Genomic DNA, 17,336 nt, shown 5'->3' on the forward strand with positions numbered 1-17,336 from the left:
TCTGAGACACACACACAGTGATATGACAGAGGTCAGAGAAGCTGGAGCCCCCCTTGAAGAGGGTGGAACGGGGTAAGAGAAAACTTCGCTCCCTCCCCTAAAGACTGCGATGTGGGACCACGGGAGGCCTCCGAGAGGGGAGAAACGGGGGAGGTGATAATCGTTCGAGGGAACATCAAGGATCCCCAAGGGCCCTTGCAAGCTAGAGGGAAGCCCTGTACCAGGGAGAAACCTTTAACAGGGGGTGACCTCATCAAGCCAACATCCCAGGAAAGCAGATAGTGAGAGCAGGGCAAGAAAACACAGAGACAAAGCAGGAGGAAGCACAGCTCACCCCAACCACTCAGTGTTGGCTCCAGTGCCTGAGATCTGGGGTGAAGGGGAAGGGCTCAGAATACGTGGCTCTTGACACCCACCCAGTGGTAACAGGTGATAACTGTGACCAAGTAACACGAGGATGCAAAGAAAACAAAGCCACTCCCTCTAGCAATATGAAATATTACCTTAGATGTCCAGACTGGAAATTGACAAGTACCCAGAAACTAGTGCTGAGGACACAGAAATATGTAATCTAAATGACAAAGAATTCAAAATAGCTTTCATCAAAAAACTCAACGAGATAAAAGAGAATGTAGAGAAACAATTCAATGAGTTCAGGAGATACTCCACAAAAGAGATTGAAAATATTAAGAAGAATCAATCAGAAATATTAGAGATGAAAGACACAATGAAAGAAGTAAAACAAAATATGGATTCCCTGAACACTCGAGCAGACATTATAGAGGAGTGTATCAGCATAATCAAGGATAGACATGCTAAAATGCTCCAGATAGAGGATGAGAGAGAACCAAGACAAAAAAGAAATGAAGAAAGTATCCAAGAAATAGCCGATTCAATTAGGAAGTGCAACATAAGAATTATAGGTATTGCAGAAGGAGAAGAGAAGAATGGAGCAGAAAGCTTGTTCAAAGAAATAATAGGTGAGAAGTTCCTAAACCTATGGAAGGAGATGGAAATCCATGTGGAAGAGGCAATCAGACATAGTTAGCAGTAAATACGTTAATGTAAAAAGATCTACGGCAAGGCATATAGTAGTGAAACTGACAAAAGTGAACAACGAAGAAAGAATGCTAAGGGTAGCAAGGCAGATGAAAATAACCTACAAAGGAACCCTATCAGGTTTTCAGCAGATTTCTCTTCAAAAGCCTTACAGGCTAGGAGAGACTAGATGACATGTTCAAATGTTTGAAGGACAAAACCTTTCAGCCAAGAATACTCTATCCAGCGAAAATATCCTTCAAATATGAAAGAGACATAAAAACTTTCCCAGACAAACAAAAGCTAAGGGGGTTCACAGCCATGAGAGCCCCTCCTACAAGAAATACTCCAGACGGCCCACAGACTTGAAAAAAAAGGGGGGGGAATAAAGGGGTTACAAATCATGGAGTAAGTAGATAATGAGAATCAGAACAGGTTAGCAAACACTCAAGTATAGCAGTAAAGATAAAGAGAAGGATATCACCAAAAACAAAGATAATCTTGTCATTTTAACTACAAACACAACCCAAGATGGAATAGATGTGAGAAAAAAAACATAGGAGGGGACAAGGAAAAGGAATGAATTGATTTAGTCCAAGGATATGAGGCAGCATCAGAAAATGGACTATCTTACCCAAAAGATTTTCAATACAAATCTTATGGTAACCACTAAAGAAAAAAGCAGAACAGAGACACAAATAATAAACAAGGAGAAAACAAGGAAACACAGGACAAAAAAAAAAAAAAGAAACTCATAGAGCAAAATACACAGCATGAGAAATGAAGGAAATGCAAGAGAATCAGGAAACGAGAGAGGAAATGGCAGCATTAAGCCCTCATTTATTGATAATCACCCTAAACATAAAGGCATTGAATTCTCCAATAAAAAGACACAGAGTGGCAAGATGGATTAAAGAATGAGATCCAACAATATGCTGCCTCCAGAAAACATATCTCAGTTCCAATGACAAACACAGGCTCAAAGTGAAGGGATGGAAGACAATACTCCAAACTAATAGCAAACAAAAGAAAGCAGGTGTTGCAATATTTCTATCAGACAAAGTAGACTTCAAGATAAGATAGGCAAACAGAGACAGAGTGGGGCAGTATATAATAACCAAAGGGACACTCCATCAAGAAGAAATAACACTTATAAACATCTATGCAAGCAACACAGGAGCACCAAAGTATATAAAGCAACTATTAAAAACCTAAAAGAAGCTATTAACAATAACACAATAATAATAGGGGACCTCAACACTCCATTCACATCAATGGACAGATCATCCACGCAGAAAATCAAGAAAGAAACAGTGGAATTAAATGAAAACCTAGACCACTTGGACTTAACAGATATATATAGAACACTTTATCCAAAAACAGCAGAATACACATTCTTCTCAAGTGTGCACGTAACATTCTCAAGGATAGACCGTATGTTGGGAAACAAGGCAAGCCTCAATAAATTTAAGAAGACCGAAATAATTACAAGCATCTTTTCTGATCACAATGCTATGAAACTACAAATTAACTACCAAAGAAAAGCTGAGAAAGGGACAAAGATGTGGAGACTAAACAACAGCTGTTGAACAAGCAATGGAGCACTGAAGAAATTAAAGGAGAAATCAAAAAATGTCTGGAGACAAATGAAAATGAAAACATATCCTACTAACTCACATGAGAAGCAATAAAAGCAGTACCAAGAGGAAAACTCATCGCAATACAGGCTCAACTTAAGAAACAAGAAAAATCCCAAATGAGCAATACCAAACTGCACCTAACTGAATTAGAAAAAGAACAACAAACAAAGCCCAAAGTCAGGAGAAGGAGGGAAATAATAAAAATCAGAGGAGAAATAAATGCAATTGAAAAAAAAAGACAGCAGAAAGGATAAATGAAACTAAGAGCTGGTTCTTGAGAAGATAAAGAAAATTAACAAACCCTTAGCCAGACTTACAAAGAAAAAGAGAGAGAAACCTCAGACAAATAAAATTAGAAATGAGAAAGGAGAAATTACAACAAATACCACAGAAATATAAAAGATTATAAGAGAATACCATGAAAAGCTATATGCCAACAAATTAGAAAATCTAGAAGATATGGATAAATTCTTGGACTCTTACAACTTCCCAAAGCTGAAGCAAGAAGAAACACAATCTCAAGAGACTAATCACAAGGAAAGAGACTGAAACAGTAATCAAAAACATTCCAAAAAATAAAAGTCCAGGACGAGAAGGCTTCCCTGGTGAATTCTACCAAATATTCAAGGAGGATTTAATACCTATCCTTCTCAAACTATTTCAAAAAATTAGGGAAGATGGAACACTTCCTAACACATTCCATGAGGCAAACATCACTCCTATGCCAAATCCTGACAAGGACAACACAAAAAAAGGAAAATTACAGGCCAATATTGCTGATGAATATAGATGCAAAAATCCTCAACAAAATATTGGCAACACGAATACAGCAATACATCAAAAAGATCATACACCATGATCAAGTGGGATTCATACCAGGGACACAGGAATGGAACAACATCAGCAAATCAATGTGATAAACCACTGCAACAAAATGAGGAATAAAATCCACATGATCATCTCAATAGGTGCAGAGAAAGCATCTGACAAGCTCCAACAGCCATTCATGATAAAAACTCTTAACAAAATGGGGATAGAAGGAAAGTACCTCACTATAATAAAGGCTATATATGACAAACCCACAGCCAAGATCATACTAAATGGGGAAAAACACAACGCCATCCCTCTGAGAGTAGGAACAAGACAAAGATGCCCACTCTCACCACTCTTATTCAACATTGTACTGGAGGTTTTGGCCAGAGCAATTAGGCAAGAAAAAGTAATAAAAGGAATCCAAATAGGTAATGAAAAAGTGAAATTCTCACTGTTTGCAGACGACTTGATTTTATGTATAGAAAACCATGAAGAATCCATCAGATAACTATTAGAAATAATCATCAACTACAGCAAAGTTGCAGGGTACAACATCAACTTAGAAAAATCAATTGCATTTTTATACTCTAATAATGAACTAACAGACAACTCAAGAACACAATCCCATTTACAATTGCATTTACAAGTGCAACAAAAGAATAAAATATCTAGGAATAAATTTAACCAAGGAAGTGAAAGACCTGCACAATGAAAACAATAAGAAATTATTGATAGAAATTGATGATGACATAAAGAAATGGAAAGATATTAAAATGCCCATACTACCTAAAGCAATCTACAGATTCAATGCAATCCCAATCAGAATCCCAATGATGGAAATAAAACAAAGAATCCTAAAATTAATATGGGGCAAAAAAGGATGCCAAATATTTAAAGCAATCCTGAGAAAAAAAGAACAAAGCTAGAGGCATCACAATGCCTGACTTCAAAACATACTACAAAGCTACAGTAATCAAAACAGCATAGTACTGGTACAAAAACAGGCACACAGATCAAGTGAACAGAACTGAAAGCCCAGAAATAAAACCACAGATATGGACAGCTAATCTTCAACAAAATTACTAAGAGGATATAATGGAGAAAAGATAGCCTCTTCAATACACAGTGTTGGGAAACTGGACATCCACATGCAAAAGAATGAAAGTAGGCTATTATCTTACGCCATACAAAAAAATAAACTACAAATGAATCAAACACTTGAAGGTAAGATCTGAAAACATAAAACTTCCAGAAGAAAATACAGGTAGTATACTCTTTGATGTTGATCTTGAAAGGATCTTTTCGAATACCGTGTCTTCTTGGACAAAGGAAATAAAAGAAAAAATAAACAAGTGGGACTTCATCAGACTAAAGAGCTTCTGCAAGGCAAAGGAAACCAGGATCAAAACAAAAAGATAATCTACCAACTGGGAGAAAATATTTGCAAATCATGTATCTGACAAGGGGTTAATCTCCATAATATATAAAGAACTCACACAACTAAAGAACAAAAAGACAAACAGCCCAATCAAAAAATGGGGAGAAGATATGAGCTGACATCTCTCCAAAGAAGATATACAAATGGCCAACAGGCACAGAAAAGATGTTCAACATCACTAATCGTTAGGGAAATCCACATCAAAACTACACTAAGATATCATCTTATACCTGTTCCATGGTTATAATCACTAAGAGAAAAAATAACAAATGTTGGAGAGGTTGCAGCAAAAAAGGAACCCTCATACACTGCCAGTGGGAATGCAAACCAGCGCAGCTACTATGGAAAACTATGGAGATTCCTCAAGAAACTAAAAGTAGAAATACCATGACCCAGCTATCCCACTACTGGGTATCTATTCAAAAAACCTGAAATCAACAATTCAAAATGACTTATGCATACCTATGTTCATTGCACCATTATTGACAATGGCCACGATGCGGAAGCAATCCAAGTGCCCATAGACTGATGATTGGATAAAGAAGATGTGGTATATATATACAATGGAACACTATACAGCCATAAAAAAAGACAAAATTGTCCCATTCACAACAACATGGATGGATCTAGAGGGAATTATGTTAAGCAAAATAAGCCAGACAGAGAAAGACAAACGCCATATGATTTCACTCATATGTGGAAGACAGATAAACACACGGACAAAGAGAATAGTTCAGAGGTTACCAGGAGAAGGGGGCTTGGTGGGTGGGGACAGGGGGTGAAGCAGGGTACTTACATGGTGACAGACAGGTAATAATGTACAAGTGAAACTTCACAATATTGTAAACTATTATGAACTCAATAAAAAAAGCTATTTACCTAGTTAAAAATTTTTCCTTGAACCAATGAAGACGACTAAATCAGCTATGGTAGATAGCTACATATTCTCCGCATATCCTTGTTACAACGTGAGAGAATTTACCACCATAAGAATTCCAAAAGTTAAAAGAAATATAAAAATTAACAATCAGCTATATTCATATGTGAATTATATACTGAATACATATACTTGTTCTCTCTCTCGCACACACACACAACTATAAAATTTTCTCATCCTATTAAAGAGAAAACGAAGGCAATGAAAGCTATGTCTTATAAGGAAGGGTAAGTTGTTTTTAGATCATTTCTCTAACTTAAAATGTACACTTATTGAGATATTGGGGGGGAAACTCACCAAGATTTATTCTAAATGAGTTCTAGTTTGTCTGCTTGACTTGATTTTCTATTGAAAGGCAAACAAGATGTTTTTCTAATATGATTATAAAAAGAGAGTAAATACTTCTGCTTCTACAAACAAAGGTAAGCAAGGTAAGGAAATGAAAGGATCTATTAGAAATCATCTATTATTTTCCAGATTGTAATCAATTCTGGGAGACATCTACTACTTCTTCTACCTCAATGTCAGGCACACTCTGGCCAAACAGATCAGCTTATGTAAGTTCATTAAACACAGTGATGTCTTTATGTTTTTATTAATTTTAAATTTCTTTTTTCTTCAATCACCTAATTAACATATTTTTTTCAATTTTAAATACTAATTTTGGGATTTTTAAAATCACACTTGGTTGCAAACATCCAAAAAATTATAGTTAAGATCCTTCATGAATCAAATGAAAATAAACTATTGTTTTCTCTCTATATAAGTACACAGTTTAACAAACAGAGCTTATATGATTTACATGATTTTAAAGCCAAGGAGTCTCAGAAACACAGAAATGCATGGATTCAAAATTTTTTAAAAAACACTTTTTAACTTCATTCTCTATATAGAATTAAATGTACTTCCTGCAACTTCCACAAAAACCACTATCAGCTTCTCTAGATAGTGTGAAAACAGGACCACAAAGAAATCAGAGTTTTAATTAAAACTACTACTTTAAATGCATTTAAAAAATTATATTTTGGATCTTATTAAAACTAGCACTCATTTGTTTAGATCTTTAAAAATCACTTACTTTTATCACCTATATTCTAAGATGATGAAAGAGAAAAAAGTCAAACATGTAACAGCTTTTTTATGAAGGCTCAAGAAATACAAGGAAAATTTCCTGATCAAATTACAATAAAAACACAAAACATTAAACCCTTCTTGCTTGGCAGTTACCTATTATGTTTAACAGGCTTAAAACAAAATGTGTCAAAGATCAAGAGTAAGTTATCTGATACGACAAGTGCATAAGGTCAAAGGTACAATTTCATAAGATCAGAGGTGGTATAAATAACATCTTACATGTCAAAGAAGAAGGGACATAGACAAGATGTATATAATATAAAGACATCACAGCTGACAAGTAATAACTTTAAGTAGAATAAGTATGTTTACTATAGATAACTCTACTGATTAAAAATAAAACTTCCACGTGAGTAAATATAAAATTGTCTTTCTATATCACATAACTCATATGCTATATTGCACACTTGTTTTCAGAAAGAAGGGGCTATAACCAAGAATAACTACATGAATTAGGTGAGAACTTAAAGAAAATTTAATTCTTTCGAATTGAAACAGTACATAAAATGAGCACGTCAATCAAATCTCAAACCACAACAGCTAAACATCAGACTATGCTATGATAGCTACAGAAGTTAGATAATATTGCACATTTTTCTTCCAAAGTGCACGAATTAAATATTCTTTCCTTATTAGAAAACACATAAAATTTAGATTTCCGTTTACATAATAGCAGTGCTCCTGAAAATTTTAAAATAAGTTTTTGTAAATTAAATAATATTTAGGTTTTTTATTAAGAGAATTTAATGAGAAATAATTTTTATAAGTAGAAGAATTTCCTTTATAATGGGAATAATGAAAATTCTAATTAATGAAGCAATTTAGGATTTTTTCAAACTGGAGCACACATATACATGACTAGTTTTAAAGAGCAAACTTCAGTAGAGAATAGGAATAATTATATGAATGATTCAAGTAAAAAGAAAAATTCCATACTATTCTCTCTTAAAATACCCATACAATTTCAGAAAAAGGCAAAAGATTATTTGAGGTAAACAAAATAGATGATTAGTTCCATTTTTATTTCATTTTTATTAATAGTACCTAAAGTCATTTGGTATAACCTTTCAGTTCAATTCAACTCAACCCAATGGGCTTTTATTAAATAGCTTATTATGTGTCGAGTATTATGTCAAACAATGGATATACAGGAATTAAACATTAGGAGACTTCCAATTCCAGCCACAGTGAACTGGCTTATACTACACTAATCTTCCAACTCCAAAAGTTGCACAAAATACACAAAACATCTGTTTGAAGGCATTGAAGAACAGCCAACACAGCCAGGACTTGAGAGACCATGATCCCTAAAGGAAGGGAAAGCACATGAGGTGAGCTCCGCAATCACTATGGATTTTTTCTTAAAGGTTTATGACAACTTTTGGCATGAGAGAACAGTGCAACCTGAAAGGGGCAGTCTTACTGAGCTGAGAAGACAGAATTTGGTTTAAAGCTGACAAAGTGATGGGAACTTGAAGGGCAAAGATCCTCAAAGGGAAGAAATCATAGAGAAGTGAGCCCAAGTAACTGTGTGTAATTTCCCCTGAAGCATTTGCTATATCCAGAAACTTAGGAGAAAACAGTAGCTTCATTCCTCCTACCTAGGTAAAATTTATTAAGAACCAACCACAGAATTACCCTTACTTCCTGACAGTATCCAATCCAGCAAAGCTCCAAGTACTTGAACACCACAACCCCCCCATACACAAAATCACCTAGCACAAGCCCAAATCCGGTAAGTCCTTTCTAACACCTTATTGAGAAGCCCCATAACTCCGCATAATGTGCATTTTCCGTTCTTTGAACAAATCAATAAAGCCCATTTTATTCAACTATAGATGTGCTCCTAATGGTCTTTGCCTGGAAGGCACGGAAAAAAAATCTAAGAAAAAAGAATGAACTAGAGCTTCATATAAACATTAAAGATCAATCTCACAGACTTAAGGATGAGTGAAAGAAGCCAGACACAGAAAGTACAGTCTGTATGATACCATTTATATGGAGTTCAAGATAGTACTAGTCATCAGAGACATGACAGAGCCTTCTGGAGTGCAAGAATTGATCTATATCTTGATATAAGTGGAACATACATAAAAATTCATCTATACACTTGAGGTATATATTTGAGATTTGTGTACTCTATTAATATATGCTATACTCCAAAAAACACAAAGAGTTACACACGTGCACGTACCCACAGGTACTGCCCATAAAGAACCACAACAATCTTTCATGGACATCTTAAAAGATGCTTGACCAAACATGAATTTCCCTTCTTTGTGTAGCTTTAGAAATTTGGTATTACAACTAGAACCGACAAATCTATGTCTCCATAAGAGTTGAATGAAAACTATAAAAATACATATTTCAATCTAAATTCCATGTAAACAATAATTATTGGTAGTTAAATAATGCATTTCCAAACATTTCTAAATATTGTACTGATAATATGAAATTTATATTGTTAACGGTTTTCCAAGAAATGTAGAGCATCACTAGATAATGTTTTTCTTGTATTACTGAAATATCAAAATACCATGACTTTTTTTGCACTGCAATTATATAAATAATAGTACTAAATTCTTATTTTTATGTTTTTTGTTAAATTAACATGTATACTAAAATTATGACACATTTGTGTACTATATGTAGTAGTAATTAAATATTAAATATAGTTTTAATCATGCAAATATATATGAACATGGAATTCTTCACAATAAAAGAGAACATACTAGGTACTCAATACACATAAACAAACAAAAGTAAAGCTTACCACTTCTTCGTCTGAAAGTTCACGTCCTTGGATGCTACTATTCTCTCTCACAGCTTGCTGGTGTTTTTTTCCTTTAATGTGGCTAAAAAGATACACCTCTGAAGAGATCTAAAACCATAAAATGAAAGCAATGTAATCAACATATAATTATATCTGATTTTAAATATTACACATTCAATTTGCAAGTTGAGATCGCTCTTTCACATATTAGGCATAAGAATATTTTCTTCAGAACACAATTCTGAGAATCCTCTACAAGATACGGTCAAAAAAGGCATGTGATCATAGCCAACCTTAACAGGATATCATTTCCTTTAAGTATCAAGGTTCAAGTTTCAGCATTAAAAATGCTTCTTTCCTTGGGGCCAGCCCAGTGGTGCAGCAGTTAAAAGTATGCACGTTCCCCTTCCCGGAGGCCTGGGGTTCGCAGGTGCGGATCATGGGTGTGGACATGGCACCGCTTGGCACGCCATGCTGTGGTAGGCATCCCACATATAAAGTAGAGGAAGATGGGCATGAACGTTAGTTCAGGGCCAGGCTTCCTCAGCAAATAAGAGGAGGACTGGCAGTAATTAGCTCAGGGCTAATCCTCCTCAAAAAAAAAAAAAATGAATGCTTCTTTTCTTTTTCAGTCCCAATACCCAAAAATATTGTCTTGGGCTATAATTAAGCAGGTATACATCCATTTTAGTAGCAACTGCATGCTTTGGCACTTTGTGCTGCCACTCATAAATGCTGATACTAATTTTCTACTACTTACTTTGCATAAAAATCATGAAAGAAATCCAAGTACCCAGCAGATGCCTTAGTATAGATAAATTTTAAAAGACTGGGAGAATATACTTCCATAGTTTAGTAATAAATCATAATATATCATCACAATATTGATAATGACAACCTACCAGGACACTGCAGAGAGAACACTGCTTCTTTCTTTCATAAGGGGTCAGTTTGGGGGCATAATCAGTATTTGCATGTCGTCCACTGCTTAACTCAGCAGCTTTTTCTTTTCTTTGTTCAATCTGTTCCATGTGCCTTCGAATGCTTTCATCATGCTGTAGATGAAGTCAGAGTGTGAGAATATCAAAAATTATTCAAATTATACTGAGAACTTGAAAAATAATATTTCCATTAAACTTTCTAAAATAATAGGAGAATATCCTAATCCAATGTAAACTTGAACACTGAAGACGAGAATCTACATAAAGCCCTTTAATAGAACGTTTCCTACACTGTGCATCATGGAACTATACCATGGGATATTAATGAGTGTTTTTGTGAAAGAGGTTCTACAGTTAAAAAACATTTGGAAAGTAGTCAGTTAAAGCTAAACGGGCTTTTAACACAGTGCACTATGACTCAATAAACCCAGCCTATACTAAGCAACATTTTACACAGGTATTTGACTACACCACACATTTGAGAAGCACTTCCTAGAACACACTATGGGAAATGGTGACCCACAGGTAAAGATCAAGCTTATCCTCATGGCAGACAAGGCCCATCATGAAACAGAACTCTGCCCACATCTACTCTATCACTAGCTGTTCTACACCTCCAGTGACTTCCCAGAAAACAAAAAACAAATAAACCAAAAAAATAGTTTCAGACTTCTGACTTCATGCTCATACTATTTCACATGGCTGGAATGCCATCCCACCCGCCTACCCATTCAACTCATCTTTCTTTCAAGATTCAGCTCAGGAATTATTCTCTAAAATTATTTCCCTAACTGCTGAAACCCTTCAAGTTAGATTAAGTGCTCTCCTCTGTACTTCCATAGCACTCCATGTATACCCCTAACATAGGGAAATTGTCTGTTTAGCATCTGAATCTCACAGTAGATTATTAGTTTTTTGAAACTTAGAATCATATCTTACTCATCTCTGCATTCCCATGCCTACCACAAGGCTCAATAAATATTTGCTGCATTAAATTTAAATGAATGATAAAGTTCTAAGACTATACAAATAGTAACATATAGCCCTCTACCTTACAGAATTTACTGTCTCTGTGAGGAACTAACATGTAAATAATTGTAACAACGTGAAAAATTCATACTGGTAGAAACTCTAATACTACTGGCAAAGATTTTCTAGAAAATATCAGTTTATCATAATCTCCCAAGCTACAATTGTGCAATCCTAAGCACTGAAATCAAGTGAAACAAATTATAGTCATCTTTTAGTTTATTTCTAAATAATTAAATCTATGAATATCAGAGGGCTAGTAGTAATGCCTTCAAATCATTAATGAATTGCTTAATAAAAACAAGAAATGTTAAAATTCCTTTAATTTTTTTCCCTCAACTGCTTTACTTTATTAAAATAAATTTAGTGAAAACTAAACTGTCTGAAAAGACAGTTGAGTTAGAAATAATTGTAGCTTACTCATATAAATCTTGTAATCCAGAGACTAGAAACACGAATTAATTCAATTTTTCATACAATTAATTCAATATATAAAATTTTAAGCTCATGCTCCACTGACAAGCTCTAAAATTTCAAAAATTGAAATATATAATATCCCTACCTTGAGCTGAATTTTCTTCTGCAGCTCTTCCATAGCTTCTTGTTGAGCAGCGGTTAGGGCTGCCAGTCGTTCTTCCCTATCTCTGTAAGAAGACAGTAAAAATTATAAACTCAACTGCTTGGAGTAACAAATCTCATGAGGATAAAAAATACAATTAGGACACATAGGCTTTATGTTCTGAAAGGTTATTACAGCCATGCACCGCATAATGACATTTCAGTCAACAACAGACTGTATCTATGACTGATCACACAAGACTAGTACCAGATAGCCTGGGTGTGTAGTAGGCTATACCATCTAGGTTTGTGTAAGTACACTTCTATCATGTTCACATAACAACAAAATTACCCAGTGACACATTTCTCAGAACATATCCTCAACGTTAAGCAACACAACTGCATTCTTTAGAATTATTTTTGTCTGAGTGCCTACTAAGTCTCAGGTACACCACTTATTAAATGTTTGGGGAGCAACAGAGATTATTAGTTATGAAAATAGGATTCTGAACCAAGGAATGGGTTTAAATATTAGCTCTGGGACTATCATTTAAATATGGCACGTGGAGGGGCTGGCCCAGTGGTACAGCAGTTAAGTTCACACGTTCCACTTCGGCAGCCTGGGATTCACCAGTTTGGATCCCGAGTGTGGACCTATGCACCACTTGTCAAGCCATGCTGTGGTGGGCATCCCACATTTAAAGTAGAGGAAGATAGGCACGGATGTTAGCTCAGGGCCAGACTTCCTCAGCAAGAAGAGGAGGACTGGTGGCAGATGTTAGCTCAGGGCTAATCTTCCTCAAAAAAAAAAAAAAATGAATGAAATAAAAAAAAGTATGGCATGTTGAAAACATACACTTATCTCTGTTTCCTTCCAAAAATCCACTAAAAACACAAGAAAGGAATAGAAAAGTCATAAACTCACAAAGATAAAGAGAACAGGAAAGGAAGCAATCACAAACAAACTATGAGACATACAAAGAAGTATGACCTAGTTTAGGAAAAAAGCAGTATGACCTAGTTTAGGAAAAAGGCAATCAACCGAAACTGTCTCTGAATGAAGGCATATGTTGGTTTTAGTAGGCAAAGACTATAAAACAGTTACTATAAATATATTCAAAGAATTTAAAGAAAGTATGTCAAAATAACAAAAAATATTATGACAATGATTCAACAAATAGAGAATCTCAACAAAGAAACAGTTAAAAAAAAATTTTTTCCTATAAAAGGAACCAGGAATCCTTAAATAAATGGCTGATTCTAGGTGTGGAGCAGGAAAAGCACAAGATTAGTCTGAAGCATCTTGCAGTGCCAGAAAGTAAGGAAGTGCTCAAAATACAAAATGATGAAGTATGTCAAAGGGAGATAGGGGCCAAATGAAAGAGCTCACAATGTCCAAAGCTGGAACAATGTAACCAAAAAAATAAATAACATAATACTGGTTAATAACCCAAAGTATAAAATAAATGTAAATGAGTCCACATTGACTTAAGAAAATAATTTAATAAATAAATGACAGAGAACAGACAAATGTCCTCTACAGAAGAATTGCAAATAATTGATGTAGGAATTTGTCTCTCAAGGAGGTGGACTTTTCAGTGTGGGCTATGCTTAGTGGCTCGGCTCAAAGGAGGATAGCATAGGGAAATTATAAAAGTAACCATACAATGGAGAAACCTAACAAACACTACCTTAGCCAGGTGATCAAGGTTAAAAAAGTCATTGATAAGTCAATCTGATAGCATGAACCTTTGACAAGTTAAGAACGGTAATTCACATTCACCTCTGTGGTCTTTCTTCCAAAAACTCATAACATCAGTCTACCCATGAGAAAAACATCAAACAAATCCTGAGGAACATTCTATAAAATATCTGACCACTACTCAAAACTGTCAAGGGCATCAAAACTATGGAAAGTCTGAGAAACTGTTACAACTCAGAGGAGCCTGAAGAGAAATGACAATTAAATATCTGAAGAAATACCAGCCAAAAATTTCCAAAATTTGATGAAAAACATTAATGTACAGAGTAGGATGATCATGAAGAGAATCAACTTAGACAAATCATAGTCAAACTGGGGAAAGACAAACTGGAACGGAAAACTTTGAAAGCAGGAAGAAAAGAACAACCCATCATATACAGAGGAAATACAATATGATTAATGGCTGACTTTTCATCAGAAACAACAAAAGTGAGAAGCTTCAAAGTCTCGGGAAAAAACCCACAAACTCAATATTCAGGAAAACTATCATTCAAAATGAAGGCAACATGAAAATATTCCCAGATAAGCAAATATCAAAATAATTCAATGAAAGTAAAACTCCCTTACAAGATATACTGAAGGAAGTCCAACTAGCCAAAAGGAAATGATGCCAAAGGGTAACTCAAATCCACAGGAAGAAATGAAGTACACCAGCAATAGTAAATATGTGGATAAATATAAAGCAATGTATAAATATATTTTCTGTTTTATTCTCTTCATTTTTTTGAAAAGTGTGGGGCTACACAAAGAAATAATTATAACACAATATTGTTGAGCTTATGACATTTATAGATCTATGTGACAACAACACAAGAGGAAAAGGACATAGAGTTGTATCGGAATAAAGCTGCTCTATTTTACCAAAATTAATTTACTTTTAACCCGAAGTAGTTTGTGATAAGTCAAAATGAATATTGTAATAAACAGAACAATCACTAAGCAAATCACTAATATAGTTTTAAAAATAAAGAAGAAAATTAAAATGATGTACTAAAAAGTATGGGTTTAACAAAAAAGAAGGCAGTAAGGGAGAACAAAAAAACCTGAGACATATAGAAAACAAATATCAAAATGGCAGACATAAATCAAATCATATTAATAATTACATCAACTGAGATTGGACTAAATACTTCAATCAAAAGGCAGAATTTTAAGACCAGACAGGAAAACAAACCTCAACTATATATAGTCGATAGAGACACACTTTAGATTCAAAGATACAAAAGAATGAAAGTAAAAGGACAGTAAAGACATATCATGTAAACAATAACCATGGTTACATTTAAAACAGAAAAAAAAACCTCTGATCATAAGACAAGAAATATTTTTTAAACCAAAGAGGGACATTTCATAATGTTGAAAGGGTTAATACCCCAGGAAGACATAACAATTATAAATTATATGCCCCTAATACTGAAGCACCAAAATAAAAGAGCAAAAATTGTCAAAACTGAAAAGAGAAATAGACAATTCAACAATTATATTTGGAGATTTCAATAATCCTCTCTCAAGAATTAATACAACTGAAGAGAAAATCAGTAAGTATACAGACAACTAGACAACACTATCAACTAACTTTACTTGACTGACATTTAGAGTACACATCATCCAACAAGAGCAGAATATACATGCTTTCCAACATCACGTAGAACATTCTCCAGGATGGTCTACATCCAGGGGCATAAAATAAGTCTCAATAAACTTAAAAGGACTGAAATAATACAAAGTATATTCTTCAACCATGAAAGATTTAATTAGAAAACAACAGAAAAATTGGAGATATCCCAAAATATAATGAAACTAAATAACATGCTTCTAAATAACTCAAGAATCAAAAAATCACAAGAAATATTATAAAATATCATGAATTAAGTGAAAATGAAAAATTACATATCAAAATTGATGGAATGAAATTAAAGAAGTGCTAAGAAAAAAATTTATACCTTTAAATGCTTATATTAGAAATGTAGAAATACCTAAAATCAATAAACTAGTTCCAACCTAATAAAAGCAGGAAAAGCAGAGCTAATCAAACTGAAAGTAAGCAGAAGGAAAGAAATGATAAATATTAAAGCAGAAATCAATGAACTAGAAAACAGAAACACAATAGAGAAACTCAATGAATCCAAAAGTTGGTTCTTGGAAAGATCAACAAAATGCATAAACCTTTAACTAGACTAATAAAAAAAGAGAGAGAGAGAAGAGATACAAATTACCAAAATTAGAAATGAAAGAGGGATATCACTATAGATCACACTGAAATTAAAATTCTTATAAGGAACTATGACCAACTTTATAAAGAGAGACAACTTAGATGAAAAGGAAAATTCCCATAAAGTCATGAATTATGAAAGCTGACTCAATAAGAAACAGAAAAATCTCAACAGACTAATAGCATGTGGGGGAAAAAACACAATAACTGAATTGGAATTTAAAATTTTCCTAAAAGAAAAATCCAAGTACAGATGGCGTCACTGGTAAATTCAAACATCTAGCAAGAAATACTACCAAACCTATGCAAACAGATTATACAAATAGTGCAGAAAAAAAAGACTTCCCATCATGATATTCTATGAGGCTAGTATTGCCATGACACAAAAGCCAGAAACAGACCTGATAAGAAAATTACATATCATTAGCTCTTATCAACATATCCTTAACAAGAATTCAATCATGTATAAAAATGATTATACACCATGACCATGTAAGAATTAACCCATAAAGGCACGGCTGGCTTAATATCAAAAAACGGATTAGTGTAGTATACTGTATAAAACAAAGAATAAAAAGCACAGGATTGCATCAGTGGATACACAAAAAGAAGCATTTATTTAACCAAATTCAAAGTCAATTTATGTTAAAAACTCTCAACAAACTAGAAACAGAAGAAAACTTCTTCAACCTGATAATGGGGATTTATGAAAAACCTACAAAAAACATCATAAAATAATAATGCTAAATAATGCTAAAATACTGAATGCTTTCCCCCTAACCTCAAGAACAAAGTAAGAATATGCAATGTCACAACTTATATTAATATTAAACTGTAGGATCTAGCGAGTGCAATAAGGCAAGAAAAAGAAATTAAAGGCATCCATATTACAAAGCAAGAAATAAAACAATCTTAATTTGCAGATGACATGAGCCTTTAGGTAAAATATCTTTAAAAAAACAAAGAAAGAAAACACTACCAAAACTAATAAGAGTTGAGCAAGATCATAAAAAACAAGATTGTAGAATGAAATATATAAACATTGACCGTATTTCGATATA

At 34.0% G+C, this 17,336-nt stretch overlaps 1 protein-coding gene across 50 annotated transcripts in view; it reads right to left on the bottom strand.

Moving 5' to 3' along the window:
- The window catches only part of SCAPER (S-phase cyclin A associated protein in the ER), a 521,075-nt gene that overhangs the window by 301,006 nt on the left and 202,733 nt on the right, over positions 1-17,336 (bottom strand). For all 50 annotated transcript variants that reach the window (XR_011438966.1, XR_011439156.1, XR_011439026.1 and 47 more), the window contains 3 exon segments: positions 12,306-12,387; positions 10,676-10,828; positions 9,774-9,881 (listed from right to left, as the gene is read on the bottom strand). Coding sequence is in view for 47 of the 50 variants with exons in the window: in XM_070267830.1 (XP_070123931.1) it covers positions 9,774-9,881; positions 10,676-10,828; positions 12,306-12,387 (343 nt within the window). In the remaining 3 variants the exon portion in view is untranslated.

This window comes from Equus caballus, chromosome 1 (assembly GCF_041296265.1).
Source record: "Equus caballus isolate H_3958 breed thoroughbred chromosome 1, TB-T2T, whole genome shotgun sequence".
Taxonomy (NCBI): Eukaryota; Metazoa; Chordata; class Mammalia; order Perissodactyla; family Equidae; genus Equus; species Equus caballus.